Below are 24,525 nucleotides of genomic sequence, written 5' to 3'. Positions count from 1 at the left end.
TGCACCAGGAAAGGAAGGAAGCCCTCCTGAAAGCTTATTTGGACTCCATGACCCTTGTGGGTCCCTTCCAACTCAGGATATTTGTTATTGCATGGTCTAAGCTTGTGTCTCCCTCCTCCTTACCAAGGCTGTGGCGTGGGACAGGCTGCAAATTCTACTCTAGACCAACACACAAAACACTGCCCTGGTTGCTCCAGCCTCTTCTTGCAAATTCCTTGGAGTTTTGGGGTTGTTGGAAGGTTGTTTGGGGTTGTTGGAGGCGTCATTGAACCGTTGGCTTCATGTTGAGAATACAAGGGCAAAAAACATCTCTTCACAAGAGGAGGGACACAGTAAAAAAGGCAGCAGGGATAGAGTCCAACAGCAGGAATGTGGTGTATGCTGGGGAAAGGCAGAGCCAGGTACAGGAACATTCTTAAGGGAGAAGGAGATAAGGCAAGGGCTGGATCAAGGAGCAAACTGGTGCCTGGGTAAATATTTCAAGGTTACTTGCATGTGGGGGAAGAAGAGGCATGTGTTAAATCAGGAAATGGTGAGTGCCAAGCTCCTTTTATGGCTCAGGAGAGCAGAGATGGTGCAGCAATTCAAACCAGGGCTGCAGGGAGAAGCTTCGGGGTTGAACAGGCACTTGAGGAGTTCAGGCTTGAAAGGTGGGCTCACCACAAGCTCGCTCAGCTTCTGTGGCACCTGCAGAGGTTCCTTCCACACCACGTTTCTATTTCAGGGCTTGTGTGGGACTTCCTGGGCCTGGCCAGGCCCGTGCACGTGGCTCTCACCCGGTGGGATTTGCAAATGAGATGTTCAGTGAAACAAAACTGCTCAAACAACTCGTGGCTCGATGACACAGGAAGGAGACAAAGGCCTTTCTTTTCAGTCATTGCATCATCCTCTGGAGATGACGAATGTTCTGATTCCTCTTCTTCTGGAGAGGATGGGAACTGCTCTGTGGAAGAGTCCTGTCCCACCTCCCAAAACCATGTCGCTGTAAAACACGGATTATTGGTTTGGCAGAGGACTGGGAGGACATAATGAGAAATAAAATATGAGGTTTTTTTAGGCCTATTGCAAAGTTGTCAGATATCCAAGTTCCAAACTAGACCTGGGTATCAATGTCTTTTTCAGCTGGATAAGGGAAATATAAAAGTTCCTAAAAATTAAAATCCTTCGGGGCCACGTGGAAATTTTGTACACGGAGGTTTCTTTTCTCTCTTTGGGCTAAGAACAAACGAAGATCCATCATTTTTGACAGAGGACCCTTCGTACCCAATCAGAAGGAAGGGAAAGCCCCTTATCAGAGAAAAGAAACCTTTTTAGGCAAAAATGAATAGATTAAACTTATCTGAAAATGGGTGGGATTTTGTAAAACTATAAAATGCATGAAATTTGAACCCAAAGGGTCTTTTCTCCCCAAAAAACTCAGTATGAGACTAGACCCAGCGTGCTGAATAAATCATCATCCCTCCCTGGATTTGCCTCCTCCTCAAGTCCTTCGTGGTTGCTCTGGATCAGAGTTGCCCAGAAGACCTTCAGGAATTTATTTGGAGCATCCAAGGATGCTCCAGACACAGGGTTTTCCTGGGAAAACCAAGTTCCAGCTGCTGTCACTGACAGGCCACTCTGCTGCATCCCATGGGAATGAAGTAAGTCTCCAGGTTTTTTGGGGGCAGGAAGAGGCTTTTCAGTCCTTTCCCCATCCCTTCCACCAAAAATGTGCCTCTTTCCAAGCAAGGAATTCCCTGGGATCCAGGGAGGCAGCACAAATAGTGCAAGGGATTGTGGAGATTTACAGTAGAAATGTTAAATTTGGTGTCAAAAACATTGGAATGGGAACGTTCCAGGGCAGGAAAGGACTGAAAAGAAACAACAGATGGAGGGTTAAATAGGAAAAGCGTGTTTTCATTGTCGTGGAGATTCCTGTGTCTGCCTCCGGGTCAAAAGAAGAGGAGGTACAAACTGACCCTGGATAAACTGATTTTAGATAAGAACCTAAGGGTGGGGGCCATAAAACACCCAGCTCAAGCAAAGAAAAGAGCTGGAATATTCAGCCATTTCGCCTCAAAGGGGGAAAACGAAAGGGAAAGGGAGCCAAGACAGAACCCTCTCTTTAAAATCAATAAAAAGCAAGTCCAAAATCGGGGGGGTTTTGTGCTTTGCTTTTCACCTTTTACCTTTACGTTGCGCTCAACCTCCGAGGCAGGACGAGAACCGGTGTAAAAGTGACACAGGCAGATGACCCGGTCACACATATCATTGTGACTAAACGAAATCCTCAAGGAGAAGCCTGAGAGGACAAAAGCCACTTTTATCCAGAGATCTTTGCACGATGACGTTTCTTTGTCCTCCCAGAAGATCTCGCAGCGAGTTTTATTACTCCGATTTCCTGCGGGCTGCCGAGGGGAGTTCCCCGTCCCCAGGAGCGGCGTCTGCACCTTCTTTAATTGCTGATTAACATCTCAGGCTGGAGGCGGCCCTGGAGTTGGAGGCAGGTGCCGGGTGAGCTGTTGGGAGCACCGGGCACAGAGCCAGCTCCTGTTTCCTGACTCTCCTGGACCAAGGAATATCGAATCCCTGACACTCCCGTGCTCGACGATGCTTAAGGACTTGCCCAAGCGAGAGATCAGCTGGAAGAGGGGAAAACCACCTGTCATTCCTATGCAGAGCTCTCTCCACACACTTTTATGCTGACTGAGACCCTGGGAAACCTGGGGGTGTCCTGGAAGTTGAACAAACATCCTTTGGAGTGAAGTTCCTGTGTGACGCGAGTGGAGGAGCATCTTTGGGTCACCTTTGTTGGTAGACAAGTTGTATATTTGTCTTGGAGCCACCTGGTCTGGTGGAAAGTGTCCCTGCCCATGGCAAAGGGGGTTGGAATGGGATGATCTTTACGGTTCCCTCCCACCCAAAACGTCCTGTGATAAAGCAAGTCAAGCTTAGATAGCACTAGGAAATTCTGCTCTAGGGAAGGGAACCAGCTCCACATGGGAATGACAGAAAGGAGACAGAGAGAAGCAGGAGAGGCAACTGAGTTCATTCTCCAGCTCCTTGGAGACACCAAGGTTGATGCTGAGGACACTGTTCTTCTATATTTTGGTGCATTTTGGTTGTGGTGCTAAAGCTGCTGATTCTGGAGGCAGTTCTCCAGCTCTTCACCACATGTCAGGTGCCAGGAATCTTTACTGATCCTACCCAAAACCCTCTTTGCTGCTGTGTGAACCCTGAGTCAAAAAGTGGGGAGAATGGAGCAACCCCTTGGAGAAGAGCCTGGAAGGATCCCATCCCATCACTCACCAGTTTAACTTCCCAAACACAAAGGATTGCAGACTTCCAACAAGTTCCAGCAATTTCCACAATTTCCCCCTAAGTCTGACACATGTTAGACCTGTGATCTGACACCTCTTCTTTTCCTGTCAGGGAGATTTCCTCATCCCCTCTTTGTGCATGTGATGGGTCCACATTAACTGCAGAGCTTTGTGCTTGTCCTTCCTGAATTACCCCCTTCTTTATCTCTCAGACTATCACTCAGATCCCTCAGAATCCCCCAAAATTCTCCTGTTTGCAGGTTCTCTCCATTTGTCACCTGTGAGCTCGAGGGATTTATTCCCTAATCCAGCATTCAAACCGACAATTAAAACTTTGCATCGTCCTAGAGCCAAGACAAGCCACAGATGACCCTTTTTAATGGATCATTCCAGCCTGACAGCAAATTGTCCATGGTTATTTTGCTCGTGATTTTTAGCTACACTGTGTTTTCTTAGTTTTCCTTTCGAGCCCATCACGTGTCACGGTGCCAAAAGCTTTATTAACGCTGAGCTGTGTGACAGGTACCACTTTTACCTTAAATACACATTTTGTTATCTTGTCACAGGTGGGAATAACACCCATCTGTCACTAAAGTCCTGCTGCTCGCCCCCCATCTCCTCGGTAGCCCTCAAACCACTGCAAATTGCTTGACGATCTTTTTTCAGAGCTTTTTTTCCCAATACTGAGCTCTGCGTGTCCCCAGAGTGTCCCCAGCCCCCTTTTTATTGATGGATGCTGCATTTCTTCATGGAAAAGGTTGTTAAGCACTGGAAGGGGCTGCCCAGGGAGGTTTGGAGTCCCCATCCCTGGAGGTGTCCAAGGAAGGCCTGGACGTGGCACTCAGTGCTCTGGGCTGGGGGACAAGGTGGGGATGGGCCAAAGGTTGGACTTGATGATCTTGGAGGTCTTTTCCAACCTAAATTCTGTGAACCTGTGATTTGTTGTCACGAACACCCAGATTTCCCTGCTGTGAAGAAACAGGAGCTGGAGGAACAGGCTGGGCTTGGTATCTCCAAGGAATCCACAGATTCTTTCTCCCAATGCCTCCTCCTAGATACCACTTGGGCAGACATCCCTCAGCCATGTGTGTATTCATAGGGAAAACATCACTTTTCTTTGCTTTTGATGTGTTAATTAGTCCATCTCATTAACATCTCTGGCAGCAAAATGGTTCTTGCTCTTGTGTTGGATGTGGTTGGTGCCTCCCCACTTGTCTTCCCTTTAACTCTGCATATATATCAAGCTGGAAGCACAAACACATGTCCTGACTCTGGATGTGGCACCTTCAAGTATTACCTGGGTGTCTTCTCCCACCAGGCACAGCCCAGCCTGGAGAGCACCTGTTACGACCCGCCCCAGGAAAAGAGGGGGGGGGGTAACCCAGGTTTTATCAAAAATTCCTTTGGGGTGGATTAAAGCGAAACGACACTAAATAATCGGTGTATGAAAATATATATTGATAAGATTTATTTTAACAATTTTGAATCAACAGGTAAGTTAACATTTTTGGGTGCTGTCATAATCAATAGGTAAGCTAACACTTGCTGTCATAACCTTTCTGGGGAGGAGAAAAATGCGTAGGGGAGAGAAAGGCAGGATAAGAGACAGGGAGAGTAAGAGAAAAGAAAAGAACCCCTTTTGGGGGGGGGAGAAACTGTTTAGGGGAGAGGAAAACCAGGATGAGAGTAAGGGAAAAGAGAAGCTGAGAGTATAAAAGAAATGGGCATAGTCACCGCCCACTGGATCCAGCGATGCTTGAGAGCAATGGTCTTGATTCGCAGGCGGTGGGGGAGAAGGAGAACTCCCAAATTCTCAAAGTCACCAGTCAGTTTATATACCCTCAGCATGCTCTGGCACCTCCCTGGCATGAGGGGTTGTTTTCCTTTTTTGGGCTTAGTCCACCTGAGGCATCTTCTAGGCCTTGTGCTGTGTCTTTTGTGTTTCGCCTGGTTCCCGCCTTTCAAGTTTAGCAGAGGGAGGGCGGGTCCTGATTGCCCATCAGATGTATCAATAGTCAAAAGCCTGCAAGGTCAGTTCTTGTCTTTTCAGGACTTCACACCTCCAGCACTGGAGGGAGGGAGGGCCTTGATTGCCCATCAGATGCATCAATAGTCAAAAGCTTGCAAGGTCAGCTCTTGCTTTTTCAGGACTTCACACCTTCAGCACTGGAGGGAGGGAGGGGCTCGACTGCTCATCAGAGGTATCATGCAAGTCAAAAGCCTGCAAAAGTCTCCTAGAATGCATAAATCATCAACCATTTCAGTCTCTGACAGCACCACCAACCAAACCTCACAGTGCAGCTTCACTGGAAAAGGCAGATGTGACAGATTTGGGATTTTTTTCCGTGGGGGAAGAGGAGAATTGGCTGTTTGTGCCTAAAATTCTGAACCAAGAGAAGCCCTGATCTTCTTCTTCCAGCTCAGGGAAGGCAGGTACCAGTGTGGAAAAGGAGCTGTGACCTTCTCATTATCCCATTTCTCACCTCCAGCCAAGAAGGAGGTCCCTCTTCCTTCTTTATCTGAAAGACTTTCAGGGATTTTCCACTCAAAGCACCAGCTCTGACAAAATCCATTCCTAAAGCCCACCCCCAATGCTCCCTTTTCAGACACCTTCTGCTCCCACAACTGTAAGGAGCAGGAACCTCTTCCTGTTCCTGTTCACTCCAGGAACCAGGTAAATCCTTTTAAATTCAGTCCCTTCACCTCCACAGGATCAAACAGTGTAATCCCGGTGCTTTGGCATCCAGAAATTTCCAGACAAGAAACTCCTCTAAAGTTGTGGACAAGGAGATCCAGGAACCACTTTTTCCACTTGATCTTGTGGGAGGCAACATCCCTGTGGGTGCCATCAGTACTGAAACCAGAGTGGGGAAGAGGAAGGGAAGAGCTGGGAAGGCAACAAGGCTCTGCAAAGGATCTGGAGGAGGTTTGTCCTCTCCCCTTTGCTCTACTTGTCCTGGTTGCCCCCACCCCACCACCCTCAGTGGAATTATCTCACCCTTTGACTTGTTCCCTCCCCTCCAGTTGGTCTCCCCCACCAGGTCTTTGCTTTCTCACATCCAGTGCAACTGGTTGAGACATAAATTGCTCCTTCTGCTTCCTCTTTCTTGGGAAGACTCGACAGGTGGCAAAGCAGTGACAGCTTTGGCTCAGAGTCCAACTTTCCTAGAGCTTTTTGAAGGCACCCAAGGTATTCCAGGGAAGAACTAGGTATCCATGGAGCGCTTGCTCATGGCATGGGATGCAGCACAGCCCCTACCAGTGCTGCCAGCCCTGCCCTCACCAGCTGGGCATCTCTTCCTTCTTCTTGGTATAAAAACTCTCCCACTTCTCCACCATAAATTTGCTTCCTTTTTGTGGTTGTATTTTCTGAGAGAAAATTATCAGCTGGTTCTGCTGGCAAGTTCACATTTGGGCCTTTTGACATCTTGTCATCACAGCTCCCCAGTCTGCTCAGATCACAGGCTGTCAGCATCTCCTAGTCCTTTCCCACTACTGTGGGGTCACCTCCTTAACTTGCTTCAATTCCATTAAACAAAATGTTTAAAATCAGGCACCAGGATTTAAAGTTCACAACAAAAAACAAGGAGCTGATGTGGCATCTTTGGCTGCTCTTGGAAAACCAGTTGCTTTGTCATCCAAGCAACATGAAACATCTTCAGAATACTCATCCTTCCATATGTGCAACCAAAACACAGCTGAGTGTCAGCATCTTCTTGTCCTTTCCCACCGGTGTGGTGTCACCTCTTTTTTTGCTTCATTTTCCACCATCCATTAAACAAAATATTTAAAATCAGGCACCAGGATTCAGAGCTCACAGCACATAACATGGAGCTGATGTGGTGTCTTTGGCTGATCATCCTCGTGGAATTCCATTTAAAAATGTGTTTAAAATCAGGCACCAGGATTTAAAGTTCACAACAGAAAACAAGGAGCTGATGTGGCATCTTTGCTGCTCTTGGAAAACCAGTTGCTTTGTCATCCAAGCAACATGAAATGTCTCCAAAATGCTCATCTTCCCACCAGAACACAGCAGAGTTCCAAGGCAACGCTTCAGATCTCATTTAGCCATCAAGTGCAACATCTCATCCTACAAAAAAAACCCAAAACAAAACCCACCCTTCATTTGTTTGGAGCAGCTCTGGTTTCTCCCAGAGCACAGCTGAGTTAGTGATGCTGCCAGATTTCCCTTTTTTTTTGCGTGTTTTCCAGGAAAAACGGGCTTGCAGCAGGGCTATGACCCGAGGGGCTCTGGGCTGTTTGTGTTAGGGCCTGGCTGGCTGCCCTTCTTCTTCTCTGTGACACTCCCAGGCCTCCCACAGAGCTTTTCTGTGTCCCCTCAGCTGCAGCTCCAGCGGGGAGAGGAGGGAACCGAGAGCCAGGAGGGCAAAGCAGAACAAAGCCCGACACAATCGGTCGTTTCTGTGCCAGGAACGTGGTTTTGTAGAAACCAGCTCACAAGCTCTAAATGACTGGGTTGGCAACAGCTGGGAGGTTGGTTTGACCCTGGAAAAGAAGAGGGAAATAGATATGGGGATGTGTTTTCCAGCTGGCCCAGGTCCATGAAGAGGCAGCGTGAGGGTAATTCTCAGCTCCGTGTTCTGCTTCTTCCCTTCCCTTCTCCCTCCCATCTTTTTCCTCTCTCAGCCACCTTTCTTCTTCTCTGCCTTTCCTCTCTCAGCCACCTTTCTTCTTCTCTGCCTTTCCTCTCTCAGCCACCTTTCTTTTTCTCTGCCTTTCCCCCTTTTTCTCTGCCTTTCCCCCTTTTTCCCTGCCTTTCCCCATTTTCTCACATGGGTGATAAAGGATGACCATTTCAAATCGTGATAAAACCCCACCAAGAGCCAAGAGGTAGAAATTGCTCCCCTACTGCGGCTGGAAAAATGTCCAAAATGCTGCCAGAAAAAAAGCTCTACCTCTTCTTCCTTGTTTATAAACCGGTGTGTGATCACCAGACTCCCTGTGAACAGAAGATCCTGATCATCCCTCTGTGCTGACAGAGCCATTCCCTGGGTTTTATCCAGGGTGGGCTGTTATTCCTCACAGTGCTTTGAAACTTAAAGAGACAAAAAGACGCCTTCAAGGATCTCTTCAGAGCAATAACGATTGGAAGCCTGAACATGTCAAAAGGCTCATCTTTTACAGGTTTCCTTAGGTGAGTTGAATGTCTGGGGACACTTTGGATTCAAGCAGGCTTAGGAAATCAATAGGAGTTCAGCACCTGACTTATCCAGGCTCTCTCAAAAATCCCGAGGGGAAGCTCAGCCGCAAAACACGAATCTTTGAGAGCAGAAATTATCCCACTTTTATTTCAGCCAACAAAGCCATCACGGGGAGCTTTTCCCAACCCATCACAGTCCACGTGCAAAGATGTAGGTGACACTGACCAGGACAGCCAGAGACATCACTCCAAAGCTGCTTTTCTTGCTGTTGGCTCCATTCACGTTGCACAAGGGTTTCTCACAGCAAGAAACCCTCTGAGAGCTTTGTTGCTGACTTGCTGCTGGACACGTCGGAGAGCACATCTTGGAGATGATGTATTTGGGCTTGTTGGGCTCTAACGGAGAAGAGAAGGGGGGAAATAAAGGAAGAGTAGGATGTAAAAATCATTGTTAAGTTGCTTTCATGGCTAAATCGGTGCTGGGGAATAAAAGAAGGGCAGGCACTAACGCTCAAGGCAAATTTCGTGGAATGAATCATAGAATCATGGAATGGTTTGGGTTGGAAGGGACCTTAAGGATCATCTAATTCCAACTCCCCTGCCAGGGGTAGGGACACCTTCCACTAGACCAGGTTGCTCAGAATAACATCTAACACTTCCAGGGATGGGACAGCCACAATGTCACAGAATCCTAGGACTGTTAAGGTTGGAAAAGAGCTTTAAGATCAAGTCCAACCATAACTTGGTCCTCTGCTCAGGACCAGCATCAATCTGGCCACGTCCACCCTGCGTGTCCACCAACATGATGCTGGTCTTCCCTGGGCTCCAGGTCTCTTCTGTTCCTGGAGGAATTATCACCTGTGGGTGCCTTTTAGTTCAAGCTCCCTGAAGTGATGCCCAAGCTGGGTCACTTCCCACCAGGATGGTTTTCCTACAGCACAAAACCAGGGGGAATGTTCTGCATGACCTTAGGTTTGGGCTGAGAGCACCTGGAGGTCTTTGAGGGCACAGACCTGAAGGATTGTTCATGGCACAAGGAGTCAACCATGGAGTTTTTTGCCCCAAAAACCTCTAAAAACAACTCTAAGAGTGAAAAATGCACATGAACTCGACCCCCAGGCTTGAGTTCTCTCCCTGGTGCTGCTCGATGTGTCTCCAGCACTTCCCACCTCCCGGCAGCAACATCGACACTGAGTGACTGCAAAAGGGAGGCACAAGGTCCATGTCTCCTAAAAGCTGGTGATCAGGGCCTATTGTTTCAATGACTGGGATGAAAGCCCATTCCTGGGGCTGCTCCTCTCCAGAACAAACAAGGTGCTTCTCAGGAACGTACTCGTTCTGACGTCCTTCCGCACGGTCACGCAGTATTTGTCCTCCTCGGAGCACATGGAAATGGTCAAACAGTCCTTGTTGGACTCCTGCTCTTGGCAGGTGTAGCACATGAATGCATAAGCTGGGAAAAAAAAAGCAAAACAGAGAAAGCACATTACATGGTTTGAGAACCACAAAAGCTGCTGCCCAGAGATCTCCGTTTTCCTTGCTGATGAATGTTTGTGTGTGGGTGACCGCTGATTTCTTTATCCCTTGACCCGTGGCAGTTGTGCTAAATCCTTCTCTGTCTCTTGTGTCTCAGGCTGAGGAGTGTTATTGATCTGTTTGCAATCTCTGGGAGCAGGAGATGTGAGTGGAATTTGAGGATTTGGGGGCTTTTATGCTGGCGATTATTGCCGAGCAATAAATAGCGTCTCCATCCTGACGGCTCTGCCACGTGAGTTGCCAGTTCCTGCCCAGTGGTTTCTCCTGGGCAACACCAGGCAAGGCTTGGCAGGGAGAATTTGAGGGTGTCTGGGGTGTTTGGAGGAGGTGGACAATGCCCAGTGTCCTGCTTGTCTTTCCTGGCTCAAACACTGCTGTCACATCTCCTTTTTTGTAGTCGGACATCACTCACTGACCTGGCCTAACCTCAGTTCTAAGAAGTCTGGGGAGAGCTGCCAAATGCTCTACCAAGGTCCTGTTGTAGTGTAAAACAGAGAATAAATGGAAAAGTCTTAACCAAAAGTCTGGTTGAAGTGGTAAAGGGAGATTTGGTGAGATAATTCATATCTGCAACTCTGGTAGAGGATTCATGTCAATGAGTGACTCACGTCAACTCGCAGCGATGAGTTGTCTTTCCTGTCAACAATTTACACACTTGCCCTCAAAGCCAGAATGGGGTAGGACAGACCTCTGGAAGGTAAAGAAAAAGAGGAAAAAGAGCAAAGACACTGTCTGGGTGAGAGAACACACCGAAGTGTCAGCTGGGCAGATGGTTTGAAGGATTTTATGGTGGTGGTCGAGTTCTGGGCTCACGAAATCGCCCAGAGTGAAGTGTGTGGTTTTGTGGGAAGGAGACAGGATGAGCTCCTTTAAAAACACGGATAGTTTTAGAAGGGAAGCAAACACGGCACCACACGAGTTGGTGCTAAGTCTGGGGGCAGTCTGTGAGCATGGCAAGGGCAGAAAGCAAGCAGAGGACACGTTCCTGGGAGAGCAGCTTTGCCCGATAAGAAGTTGGCGGCGAGAACGTGGAAGGACAACAAAGGTCAGACCATTAAATGAGAAGTTTGTGATGGAAGGGAAGGAAAAAGTCCTCAATTGTTGATCCTGTGAGGGTCAGAACAATGTTTATCTTTTTTGCTTTGGTTGGCACTAAAAGTTGAATTTTCATGGGCAGAGTAGAGGACATTCAGTGAGGTTTTGCCAAAGTTTTGGCACAGTCTTGAGTGATGTTTTAAGCAAGACCAGGAAAGAAAAGGCGGTGAAAATTCCTCAGAATGGGTGCAAAGCCAGGCATGGAAACTCTCTCACAGGGTAGTTCATGATGATTAGTGGTCAAACCAACTGGAGCAATGCAGCTCCAGAGCTCTGCTGTGGGCTCAGGTCTGTCCAGCATCATCCCTGGCGACAGAAGGGATGGGATCGAGGATGAACATCATTTTTTCAGATGGTGCCAAGGACAACAAAGGTGAGAAGACACTGTGGGTAGAGTTCTGTAAGTGCTGGAAGCAGAGCCAAGGAATCTTGGGCAGCATCCAAAGCAATGTGGGCAGCAGGGCAAGGGAGGGGATTCTGCCCCTCCAACTTCCTCTAAGGTGAGACCCCTCCTGCAGAGCTTCCTCCAGCCCTGGGGAACAGCACAGGAAGGACATGGAGCTGCTGGAGAGAGTCCAGAGGAGGCACCAGGATGATCAGAGGGATGGAGCAGCTCTGCTGGGAGGAAAGGCTGGGAGAGGTGGGTTTGTTCAGCCTGGAGAAGTAAAGGTTTCAGGGTGACCTGATTGTGACCTTCCTGCACCTGAAGAAGCTACAAGAAACATGGAGAAACAAGTGACAGGACAAGGGGGAATGGCTTCAAAATAAGAATAGGTTTAGATTGGATATTAGGAAGAAATTCTTTACTGTGAGGGTGGGGAGGCCTTGGCACAGGATGCCCAGGGAAGCTGTGGCTGCCTCATCCCTGGAAGTGTCCAAGGTCAGGTTGGAATGAGATGATCTTTAAGGTCCCTTCCAACCCAGGCCATTCTGTGATTCTGTGACTCTATGATCCCATAATTCCAAGATTCTATGATTCCAACTGATTTTGACAGATGGATGTAATAAAAGAGCAGAGAAAAAAAGGCAACAAACAGTGAATGAAGTTCAACAAAGACAAATAAATCACACTTGGATAAAAATTAGACACTTGAACGTCGGATGACGAATGAGTGGTTCGGCGACGATCAAGAACCGCAGTGCAAACAGCAGGAGTCAACAGTGTCACATTCCAGGGATGGAAGGGAACACAGGCACAATGTCATGTGCAAGATATGCAAAGTGGCCTTTCCACCCTGGCAAAGCCTCAGCTGGAACACCAGCGACCGAACCCGGTGCCCAAATCTGTCTGCGGCACTTCAAAAACTATGCAGGGCATTTGGAGAGAGCCCAGAGGAGAGGGAGGAGAAAGGGTCTGACTGGAGTTTTGGAAATGTGACCTCGTGGAAAAGGTTGGAAGCCTTTAGAGTGTTTATTAGAAATGAGAATATGTTGAGGAAAGGCACAATAACCACCTTCCTGCAAGGAAAAAGGAGGCAGCGGAGGAGAAAATAATAAACTGGTTTATACGTCCTGTGGTGAAAACACAGGAGATCTGCACAAAAAGGGATGCTAAGGGATATTAAGATTCCTAAAAGTCTGAGCAATTCCAGGCCATGAAATCTTCCTTGCTGGAAACTTTCAAAGATACTTTAAACAAACATCTGCCTGGTTTTGTCCGACAGCAAGGGCTTGATGATCTTGGAGGTCTTTTCCAACCTTAAGGATTCTGTGATTCTGTGGGAAGGATCGTGACCTTTTAAGATTTCTTCTGGACACAGTTTAACTGTAACAGTGAGTTTATAGATGGAAAAGGCAACAGACCCTCTTTGGTGGGCTGAAAGATCGACAGTTTTGATCAAAAGTTGGTTATTGGGATCTTGGATGGGACCCCAGAGAAGTACCAAACAAGTTACCTCCAGGTTTTCTGTTGTCCCTCTTTTAGGCTGGAAAGCTGCAACCTCTTATTCTCGATCTACACTGGGCTAGAAAGGTGTAAAAGCCTGTCCTTAAATCCATTTTGAATCTGATGACAATATAAAACATCATCAACCCTACACCAGTAAGGAATCCCCCCAGGACTGTGTGCTTCCAGAGCCTGGCATTCCTGAGCTTTCTGTTTTATCCTGGCTCACACTGAGGATGTTGCTTTGAAAACTACCCTCTTCTGTCCATTCTGTAGTTTCATTCGGGAATTAGGGGCACAAAATCCTTTCTTTTTTTTTAATAATAAATAGTCCTTTTCCCACCCCAAAACTGGCCAGAGCTCCCGCTCTTCCAGGAGCGCTTCAAAACCATCCATCCCAAAAACGTGGGAGTGAGGGGGTTGATGCATCAGAGAGCAGGAATTAATGAGGTGCCTCTTTCTCAAGGCCTGCTAGATATGTATCGTGGTTTCTGGGAAACCATCAGGTGTGGGGCAGATATTGGCAATCTGGTCATTATTCTTACGTGCCAGGAGCAATGGAGCAACACATGGAACAGTCCCAGAAGGAGGAGGTGCATTCCCAGCACCTCAGACTTCCCTTTGGGAGAAGGATGCCTTTAACATGACATGGGCACAGAGAAGTTCTTTCAGCTCTGCCTCTGATTTAATCTATAAAATTCCCAGTGTTGCACTTCCTAGGGTGGAAGACACTTGGCAAACCACGTGGATCACCACAGTGGAGGAAGCAGCAGTAGAGAAAAGTCCCTAAAAGTACCCAAAAACCGGTATTCATTTCAAAAATTACAGGTTTTTAGGCTTTCTGGCACTTCTAGCTTGCAGCTTTTGGGAAGATCCCATAGACCACTGAGTGGATTTAACCTGGCATCCAAAGAAGATTAATTTATCAAGACCTTATTTCTGCATCAAGTTGGAGCGCAGAAGGTGCTCAAATCAATCGAGGTGCCAAAGGACGTTGGCGACAACAAAACTGGGGACAACCCTCTAAATTTTTTGCCACCTGAAAAATTTGCCCTCCCCTCCTCCCTGCCCCTGATCTTAGCCAGAAGCAGCAGCTGAGGCTCACCTTGTTGCACACACAGGACAGCAGCCAGCAGGGTGACAAGAGGAGTCCTCATCTCCAGCAGATGCTCCCAGCTGCACGGGGAAGGTGTTTGGAGGGCAGGTTTTATACCTCTGCAACAGCAGTTTTACAGGTTCCCACAGGTGGACACAGACTCAGCCCACGGGCGGGGGATGTTTCACGTGGGAGTTTTCCAGGCTGGAGCTGTCGGAACCTTTTAAGAGTTCTTCCGGACACAGTTTAACTGTAACAGTGAGTTTATAGCTGGAAAAGGCAGCAGACCCTCTTTGGTGGGCTGAAAGATTGACAGTTTTGATCAAAAGTTGGTTATTGGGATCTTGGATTGGACCCTAGATGCGTGAGAGGGATCAAACAAGTTACCTCCATGTTTTCTGTTGTCCCTCTTTTAGACCAGAAAGCTGCAACCTCTTATTCTTGATTTACACCGGGCTAGAAAGGTGTAAAAGCCTGTCCTTAAATCAGTTTGGAATGTGGTGCCAATATGTGATGGTTTATACGTCCTGTGGTGAAAACATGGGAGATCTGTACAAAAAGGGATGATGCTAAGGGATATTAAGATTAAATTCCTAAAAGTCTGAGCAATTCCAGGCTACAGCATCTCAGGGGGGGGAAAAACCCTTTTGGTGACACATTTCTTGCCCTTCCGGTCTTGGGAGCGATGGGAAATTGGGATCTGCTCTTTTCTCCTCGGAGTTTCTCGCTTTGCTCACTGCTCTGATGCAGCAACAGAGCCTGGAGGCACAGGGATACAGTCCTAGCCATGACTTTTTCCAAGCCCTTTGGATAGTGATGGATCAGGGTTTGTACCGTTCCTTTCCCTTAATTATTCACCAGCACTGGCCTCGGGCTCTCAGCTGGCTTACCTCAAATAAAATCGGTATGTTTTACAGCACCTCAAATAAAATCAGTGTGTTTTACAGCACATTAAATTAGCTAATGGTTAGTTAAACAGAAGATTTGCCTCCAATTTCCATGTCACTCTTCATTCCTTTATCAATTCCCTTCCCGTTAATCCCTCTTCTCTCTCTCATAATCCTCAAATACCCCGGGCGCTTGTTATTTAATCAAGTCTGGCTCCTCTTCCAAGGATCCTTCAGAGGAGCTGATTTTCTCCAACAGAAAGCCAACAGCTTCTCGAAATTAGACTTCCATTTATGAAACCACAAATTGGCTCCCTGGAGTTGCAGCTCTGCTCTCAAAGAGCCATCTCTCAAACTGTCTCTTTTTCAATCTCTCTCCTCTCCAATCAACCCTTTTCTTTTATTCCTCTGTGTTGCTCCTCTCCTCTGAATTTCTTAAAATCTGTTTCTGACAGTCAGGGAAAGAGGATCCTGATACAACATGCATCATGAGTTGCCATCCCAACAGAGCTTCTTCCAAAATAAAATCACTCCTGGACAGCAGGCAGAGCAGAAAGTGCGAAAGAAAATATTGTCAAACCCTCCTTTTTTGGGCAATTATGGAATAACTTCAGAAATTCCCTGGATGCAGCCAGCAGGAGGGTATTTTTATCCATCTCTAATATGAATCATCCCAACACTGGATGATTTCCTTATCCATGTGAGTGTCTGAGTCCTGATCTGCTCCCGGAATGGCATCATCAGGGGGTGAATTCCAGGGTTGTTCAAGCCTGATGTCAAACTGGACATTCCCACTCTGGGGTTTGAAGGCTGGTGAGGTCAACAAGGACTTGGTGATGATCAAATCCAGCCTCGTGCTCCTCAGAGGGCAACTTTATAACCGAGGGTGTCATAAACAGGTTTCCTTCTTAATTAGTGGGTGTGGCTTCTTGATGGGATTTCGCAATGAGGGTACAAGGAAGAAACCATTTCCCCCTTATTTTTGGTCCTGTTTTATCCCATAGACTCATGATGGCTTTCAGAGAATCATAGGCTGGGTTGGTTTGGAAGGGACTTTCAAGATCATCTCATCCACCTCCCACTAGACCAGGTTGCTCCAAGGCCTGTCCAAGCTGGCCTTGAAATGTCTTTTTGAGTTTCCCAACATCCATATTATTCCTGCATGATCTTTCCTGCAATAGGATCGAGTCAGCTTTGAAGGAGTGGTGATGTTAAAACTCCCCCAGGGCATCCAAGGGGAGAAATTTGGGTTGGAAATGAGCTTTTCTGTGTCAAGAATGTATCTGGGAGCCGTTTCCAGGACATTAATGTCTTCCTTGGTGTCCTAACACTGGGATATTCCCTCTTCCCGGTGTCTGGAGAGTGGGAAGAGAGATTTCTTTCTCAAAGAGGACTGATTATGAATCACAAAAGCATCACTGAAGGATCTAGAAAGGATCTTGCAGGCACACCAGGGCCACCAAGTGAGGAGCAAGATTGAGGAAGACTGGAAACAATAAAAACCCCAAGGATTCTGACTCACCTCTGTAGAGTCATCTCATCTCATCCATTTGGGAAAATTAAAATGGACCTCAAATTGGAGCCATGAGTTGGCAATGGACTTTAAATTGGAGCCATCACTTGGCTGTGTGACAGCAGAGCAGCAGCAAATTTTGGAGAAGGGTTGCTTTTGTCCCTTTCCATGGCTTCCAGAAGCTTTTTTAGGCCTTGCTTTGATCTTTTGCATCCATCTCATCTCCTGCTTTGTCATTGAGTCGCCGGGTGTTGGTCAGATCTGGGTAGATAAAGGGGGAAAAAGGGGAGAAATTTCATGTTGTGAGGGGAAAGACACCGGAATTATTCAAGGAGAGCAGAAGGCAGCACAGATCCTTCAAAACCAACCGTGATAAAACCCTGAGTGAAGGAGAGGAAGGGCCAAAGTTAAAGCACTTCCTAATTTAGGCAGAGCAAGGCCTCCTTGGCTGATCCAGGTCTTGACTCAGAGGCCTGAAAATTGAGCTCTTATACAATCCACAGGGAGAGGGAGGCAGTTCCCTCCCAGGAGCAATCCCAGGTATTTGAATGAGACTCCCATCTCCTTCCCAAGAGCCCTCCAGGCATCCCAGGTGGCTGTGCTGGGCAGCTCGACACTCCCATGCCAGGAGGATGAAGCCATGGGATCCAACGGAAAGCCTGGGTGGAGGGATGTGGGATTAGGAACCAGCCCGTGAGCGGGAGGTGGCACCTCAGGATTTCTCAGGGAGGTTGGCAGAGAGTCTCCTCTTGCCCAACCCTCCCAGGGAGGGGTCTCTAAGGGAGCTTTCATGTTTTTTAGGACCTCCTGTGCCTCAGGGCAGCTGAGCTCCCACCTCCAGACAAGGACCTCGAGACGTGGGTCAGCTTTGGCCCCACACACGTGGGGTCGTGTTGCTGGGCAGTAGGGACTGGAATCTGTTGGATTAGGGAGAAATCAGGCAAGAAGCAGGTTGTGTCCCATGTGCCTCCATCCCTTTGGCCATGCCAGGTTCCTTCCCAACCCAATACAGAGGCACCTGCCAAGTTCAGGCACCACAAAACACGATTTATTTTAAACCTGGTTGCCAAGAGCTGGCCTGAACTCACAAGCTCAGCACAACGAGACCTGGGGCCTTAATAACCCCATCTTGCCCTTTCCCAGTCCCTGAGGAATCCTAAACCCATGGATAGCAAAGGCTGAGGATTATTCCAAATAGTTCAGCTGTTGCCACGCTGTGATCTGTGTGTGGGGCAGAATTTGGCCACCCGAGGGCCACAGAACAGCTCTTGGCTCGTGTGGGGTGTTCACATCTGCCTGTCACTTGAATATCTCTAAATGTGGCAGGAGGGGAAGAAAAGGGAAGAGGGTAAATCTGACAGAAGAGTGGAACCAGCTCAGCTGGGGGATGATAAAAACCACAAGGAGAAGGAAGAGTCTCGGGGCTAAAGATAGAGTATTCTCGGCCAGCCTTGGATTTACACCGAGGAGAAAACACTGAGCTGAGGCTGTAGCAAGAAAATAGAGGTTGGGTGGAAAAAACAGGACTAAGATTGGATGAAGAAGCCAAAGAGGAAACCTAGGAGAGAAAACAGCCAGGAGTGCAGAGCTGGAGGTGGGATATGGATGGGAGGAAGGGGTGAGAGCAGGTGGGGGTGAGCTGGTCTTGAGGTCAAGTTTCCTTTGAAAACCTGTTCAAAATAACAAAGATGTGGCTGTTTCTGAGTAAATGCCCATCAGGGGGAGCAGAACATGCAGCTGCTCTCCCTGTGACACGAGTCTACTGAGGGAAAACCAGCTGGGTCAGCTGCAGACAACTAATTATCCTGGGAGATCTTCCTTGGAGTGATCCCTGGGAAGAGCTGCCTCGGGAGAAAGCAACTCATCCTCCCCTGGCTCCCTTTGGAAGGGTTTGAGTGAGGAAATCTCTCATTCCCAAGATTATCCACAGGGAAGGGTAGGGCAGGGTGATGAATCCCTTCCATTTTACCCACGCTGGGACACCTGACTGGCAAACCTAAAAGATTCATTTTCCAAATTCATATTTTGTCACAGATGAGGCTGGAATTTCCAGACTCCAGCGGACACACATCTGGCTTTCCTGCCTTTAAGCACCGTGCAAGATGCTTTTCTCCCCTTTCAAGATAATCCTTAATGCCTATAATAAAGCAATTTCCACTGGAAGATCTTCCATCAGTTTAAAGAAAACTTAATGCTCGAGGTCCCTTCCTGGGGAGTCCTGCCCTGTCCCCTCTGTTTGCTGGGGAGCCCAACTCCTCTTCGGGCAGCTGACTCACAAGACGAACTGAAAGCAAGTTAAATAGAGTTTATTCTGAAACAGAGTCACAAAAATGACATTTCTGCCAATGCAGAAAAATAAAATCTGGGGAGAGGCTTTCTGAAGTGAATGCAAAGCAATTTGAGCATATTCCAGCATTATTCCCTTCCACTTGCAGCCTCCACTTTTATTCCTGCTGCCATGGATGCATCCAGCAGCTCCTCCCCACGTCCCACACCACGCAGCCACGCGAGAGGATAAAATAACACTTTATTGTGCCCAGTTGCTGCTTAACAACTCTGATATTAAAGGGCTTCCTCAGAGCAAAATGATGCAGGGCAAAAAGTGGTATAAAGAGAAAAAAAACGGCACGAGGGACAAAACGAAGGGGAAAAACTGCACTGATTTAGAAAGTGCCAATAGCAGGAGAGATGGTGCCCGTGGTGGGCTCCACATCACTCCTTTCTCTTCCAAAAATATCCTTTTGAGGTATGGCAGTGCCCTTGGGCTTTGTCATCGGATGTGACCTCCCGAGCAGGGGAAGCAGGGCGGCATTCCCACCCTGCAGGTGCCACCTCGAGCCCTGGCTGTGCAAGGCCTCATTTCCCCCTGGGAAAGCCTTTAAAAGCCCATGCTGAGGATGCAGGCCAGGCTGGCTAGGAGGCCCAGGGCGATGATGGTGGCGCTGGTTTTCACGCTGCTGGCGCCGCTGATGTTGCACAGGGAGGTCTGGCAGCAGCTGGTGGCCACCCCGGCTATGCCGATGTTGAGGTCGATTGTCGGGCAATATGCAGAACACTTCTTGGTGATGCGCTGGTTCTTGTCACTGCCTGGGGTGGGAGGGGCAGAAAACAGCAGGAAAAGTCAGGATTTTTATCTCATATATTTTTTTTAGGCCTCAGTGATCACCTGGATGTGCAATATCCAGTAGTAGATCCCAGGCTACTCCCACTTGCTGCTGTTGGTTTCCCTTCTGGCTGCACCATTATTTGTGTATATTGTGACCTCTGGAGACCAACTCCAGAGTGGCTCCTTCCACAGTGCCTGGCCCTTTCTAATTCCACCACCTCTTGAATGCCTACTTGACCTTGGAGTTGAGAGAAGGAGTTTGTGGAGGGAAATTCTTTCTATTCCAATGTCTCCCTTTCCCAGGAGTGTTTAATCAGTGCAGCTACAGAGATAATCTCTGAGTTCTGCAAGATTTGCTCTCCGCGTGCTGCGATCCTCATTAATTCTTCCACCACACCTCCTGGTGGGAGCAGGCTCTGCAATCAGCCTCCCCTAATCCCCATCTCGCCATCAGAGCCTTGGAAAAGCTCTCCCCACTTACCCATTCCCGTGGTGGAATAGGTGGTCAGACAGTACTTCTCGTTGTCGGAGCATTTGGTGGTGCCGAGACAGTGGATGTTGGAAGTCGCGTCTTTGCACGAGAAACAGGTCAAGGAGGAAGCTGCCAAAAAAGCACAATCCAGAATCAATCACCTCCAGAAACATCCCCAGGAGCACAAAACTGGTGGTGGATGGAGGATCTGTCAAGCCCAGGGGCCACAATTTGACAACCACCTCCATGTGTTAAACTTGGCCCCAGGAGCCCAGTTAGTTTAAGCTCAAATTCCCACCACAGATGTGCTTTACTCCTTTAGGAACCCTCAGGGATCTTCCTGCTGGCTATTTAGTTGACTCTGCCTTGAATCCATTTAGATGTGTGGCATCTCCAGTGTGCTGTTGGAAAGAGCACCCTGGTCTACTGTCACTTCCAGTGTGAAGCTCTTGGGATCCCTTTCCAGCCTGGCTCCTTCAAGCCTTGGTTGGTGGACAAGAGTTCTTGGATGGAGACACTGGACCAGAGAATCTGTGGCTGCCCCATCCCTGGAAGTGTTCAAGGCCAAGTTGGATAAGGCTTGGAGTAACCTGGTCTAGTGGAAGTTGTCCCTGCCCATGGCATGGGGTTGGAACTGGATGATCCTTAAGATCCCTTCAAACCCAAACCATCCCATGATTTTTCTGGTTAATTTTCAGAGCTCTCCTGTGTCAGGAGGAAAATCTTGGACCTGCAGAAGACAGGGCTGAGCAAATCACCCCCTGGGCTGCAGCAGATTCCTTTTTACAGTCACCCATGGGTATTAACATCCTCTCTCCACAAAATGTGCACATCTGGAACACTCTGCATCTGCCAAGCGCTGTGCTGACGGGAATGAATGCAAACAGTTTGCACTCACTGAGGCTAAAACAGCCATTCATGGCAAAGAGATCCTTGGGGAAGGTTTTTTTGCATGATAAGAGGAATTTCCTCATCTCTTTATCTGGCACAAACACTCTTGACAGCAATGTCACCCTCTGGGGATTAGACTCATCCTCATGTCCAGAATATCTCTTTCTATGGCCCGTTAATACCCATTTAATTCTTGGAGCAGCACTGGCCTTTAGCTTTGCCTTCCTTTCCCTTCATCTTCCTTGCTCTTCTTCTCTCCTTTAGCTTTGCCTTCCTCTCCCTTCATCTTCCTTGCTCTTCTTCCCTCTTGTCCTTCATCTTTCTTCTCTTTTTCTCCCCTTTATCTTTGCCTTCCTTGCCCTTCAACTTCCTTGCTCTTCCTCTCCCCTGCCCAAGCTCATCAGCACCTTTGTCCACAGTGTCCCAACCTCATCCCTGCCCTTGTGTGACCTTAAGACAAGTTCATGTGGCCCAAACAGGCTCAGCCCCAGCTCCAGCTCAGTCCATAACCCCAGGATCACTGGTTTCCATAGGAAATGCCTTTTAGGTCACTATTCATCCTCTGCCTCGGTGGAAGCTGCCTTCTTCTCCCACTCCAACTCAGCCCCTTCTCCCTTTCCGTGGCCTCCCAGTGCTGACCTTCCTTTTCCTTTCATGATCCACAGTCCTCCCATTCCCTACTCTGTTATATCCCACTAAATGGCCATGAGCAGAGGCCACAGAGGACAGAGAGGCCATAAAACTGGGCTGGCAGTGCCTCAGATCCCATCACCCTCCATTGCCATGGTTGTTTCAAACCCCTCACCCTTGGCACCCTCGGCTCTCTTTGACTTCACACCAAAACTACTGCAATTTCCTTCCTACCTCAGTCATTTCCATCTCCAGAACCTCAGCAGTTCTCTCACTTGGCTCTTGCCTTCAGTATTGTCCTGACCCTGATGGATAAATTTATTTGTTCGAGTCTGAGACCCTTCCTTAGGACCATCTGTGTGAGAAATGTGTGGCTCCACTCTCTTTTCTCGTGCAAATCCCATCCAGGGATGTTTCTGCTCCACCCCACTGGGAACCACCCTTTCCTCCCAGAAACGCACTAAAGCTGAATCCCCAAACTGGATTTTCCAGACACATAGCCTGGCTTAATCCTTAATAATACAGCTTCTTTAATCCAAGCCCATCCCCAGAATAATTTCCTGAATTAATGCAGGAAACAGTGGAGCTTGTCATGTGCCCAAATCCTGTTTCATCCCATCCTCCCAAAGCTGGGAGTCTTCATTTCAGAGTCCAGTTGCCCTGGGAGCCTTCCATCACCTTTTCCAACCTCTGACTCTCCTCAGGAGATTTCTTACTCACCATTCCCTAGAGGACTCTGGAAGCAGATGGAATCCTAAATGGCAGCTCAATTAAGACCCTGAACTCAGGGAGGACAATTTTGGTCATTCTACTGAAAAACATTTCTAATTTTATTTAATCTCTTCAGGTATCTGAGGGCTGAGAAGGAAAGGAAAACTATTTCTTTCAGCGCCCTACCCAAGGTGTAAACCTGGAGTTAAACCAGGCTGGCCTAAGCTGGTTTACCTCAAATAAAATCAGTGTATTTTGCACTGGATGTCTCCTGCCTGCACCCACCAGGACCTCTGCTCTGACTGAAGGGGAACATTCCCCGAGGAAAATGTTCTCGTGGATAATTCCAGCCACACACATAAACCTCTTACATGTGTGAAGCATTAGGAAGTGCAGGGATTGACACCGGTTTCAGGATTAATTGGAAGAGGAACCAACCTTGGATTGCACAGCAAAGGGGGGCTGCTCATGGGGTAATTTCCACTGATCTTTTTAAGAAGTGTGATTACAGTTGATAAGATCCTTTTCTTGTCCTTAACGTTCTCAACTTGAGCACAACGATTTAGCACATACCAAGTTTAAAACCTGTGATAAGTATTCCCGTGATAAGAATATTTACAGAGCTGAAGGGCTCTGCTAGACCAGGAGCAGAATGGGTGGTAGTTTGCAGGTCAAATGCTACAGCAGAGGCTGAGAAAAACTCAGTTTGTAATAAGGCAAAAAAACCCTGAGCTGAGGGAATCAACTATTCCCCTAAAATAGAGGAATATTCAGGGCAGCACCTTCCCTTCCTTGCTTGACCCACAATCCAACCTTGGGGGGCTCCCAGAGGCACAGGCAGAGCCCAGCCAGGAGAACTGAAATGCAGGTTCCCAGTGCTCTTCCCCCAAAAAAACTCCAGACACTTCTCAGAATGAAAATGGGACTCTGCATCTCCATCCCAGACCTGGAATCAACCAGACTGGGAATTACAGAACCGCTGGGGCTGGAAAAGACCTCAAAGGTCATCGGGTCCAACATTACCCCAGCACCGCCACGTTCACCACTAAACCACTTCCCTGAGCACCACGTCTACATGTTTTTTGAGCACTTCCATGGGCAGTGATTCCACCCCTTCTCTGTTCCCATGCTTGAGCACCCTTTCAGTGATGGCATTTTTCCTGATGGGTTAATGGTCAGTCTTGATGATCTGAAAGGTCATTTCCAACCTTAATGATCATTTCCAGCCTTGCTGCACTTCAAAGCAACGAGAGATGGGAGCCAGAACTGCCTCTCCTCTTGTGGTCTGCCCATCTCTAGTGATTTAGGTAATGATGGTTTGTAATTGCAACCAATAAACAAGTGAAAAAAATTCATAATGATCAGGCCGTGGTGAGTCTTGGGTCAAACCTGCAGCTTTAGCTCTGTGTATCCCTCAACTAACCCCCTTCCCATGGAGCTGCACCGAGGGCTCTCAGCCACTCCAAGGACTGGGCTGGGTCTTCATGAATCGTCTGAGGTGGGTGTCTCATCCCCCATTTCACCTCCTTGTCCACCCACCTTCTGGTGGGAACACGTCCCCTGGCTTCTTATCCCAAGGACTGGAATATTTTCTAGACCTCAGTGACCCTCCTGCAAAATCCTCTTATCATCCCACCACATCAAAGCCAAAGTTTTGGGAGGGTCTCCCCACAAGCAAAGCAAACCCTTGGAGACTCACCCCTGTCCGTGCACAGGGCGAGGACGAGCGCGGCGAGGAGGAGGAGAGGAGCCTTCATCCTTTCCAGGTTCTTGCCAGCTCCCAAAATAAGCAGGACTCGGTCAGGGCAGGTTTTATACCTCTGGAGTGTTTGCTTTGATCTCGAGATAATAACCACGGGGCTGCTGTGTCAGAGGAGGGATAATTGGGAGCAACGTGTCAGGGCTTGTGTGTCCAAGGGCTCTTTGTTGGAAGTCTAAGAGGGGGTGTGTTCTCCCCCCCAACTTCTTTTCCTCCTCGTTTCACAACTCAGCTGCTTCATCCTGAGTGAACTCTGAGACAGTTTCTAATTTTGGGGAAGTGGAGGAAAAGCAAAGGACACAAAAAACCAAAACAACGAAGAGAGGAAAATTCTCCTTTCTGGGCCTCCCAGGGCTGAATCCCTTTAAAGATCCCTTTAAATCCAAACCCCTGGCATGGGTTGGATTTAAATTTCAAATGGAATCTGGGACTGAAGTTTCTACAAAATGTCTCCCAGGACTGGCAACAGCACTAGAGCAGCAGA

At 48.1% G+C, this 24,525-nt stretch overlaps 2 protein-coding genes across 2 annotated transcripts; both read right to left on the bottom strand.

Annotated features, from left to right (window-relative positions):
- Positions 1-8,650: 8,650 nt before the first annotated feature.
- PSCA (prostate stem cell antigen) lies at positions 8,651-14,133 on the bottom strand. Its single transcript, XM_008932849.3, has 3 exons — positions 14,082-14,133; positions 9,794-9,913; positions 8,651-8,856 (listed from the first exon to the last, which is right to left on the bottom strand). Exons 1-3 carry the CDS (start codon positions 14,131-14,133, stop codon positions 8,651-8,653), a joined length of 378 nt encoding a protein of 125 aa, XP_008931097.3.
- A 4,851-nt stretch (positions 14,134-18,984) lies between these two features.
- On the bottom strand, positions 18,985-24,319 carry LOC103765885 (lymphocyte antigen 6E). Its single transcript, XM_018075552.1, has 3 exons — positions 23,982-24,319; positions 20,060-20,179; positions 18,985-19,559 (listed from the first exon to the last, which is right to left on the bottom strand). The coding sequence occupies exons 1-3, from the start codon at positions 24,037-24,039 to the stop codon at positions 19,351-19,353; spliced, it is 387 nt and encodes a 128-aa protein (XP_017931041.1). The 5' UTR covers positions 24,040-24,319; the 3' UTR covers positions 18,985-19,350.
- Between the last annotated feature and the right edge of the window lie 206 nt (positions 24,320-24,525).

The sequence above is a fragment of the Manacus vitellinus genome, unplaced genomic scaffold (assembly GCF_001715985.3).
Source record: "Manacus vitellinus isolate BGI_N305 unplaced genomic scaffold, ASM171598v3 scaffold_1_pilon, whole genome shotgun sequence".
NCBI classification, from domain to species: domain Eukaryota; kingdom Metazoa; phylum Chordata; class Aves; order Passeriformes; family Pipridae; genus Manacus; species Manacus vitellinus.
The sequence above is the reverse complement of the archived record's forward strand: the minus strand, read 5'-3'. Positions and strand labels throughout refer to the sequence as shown.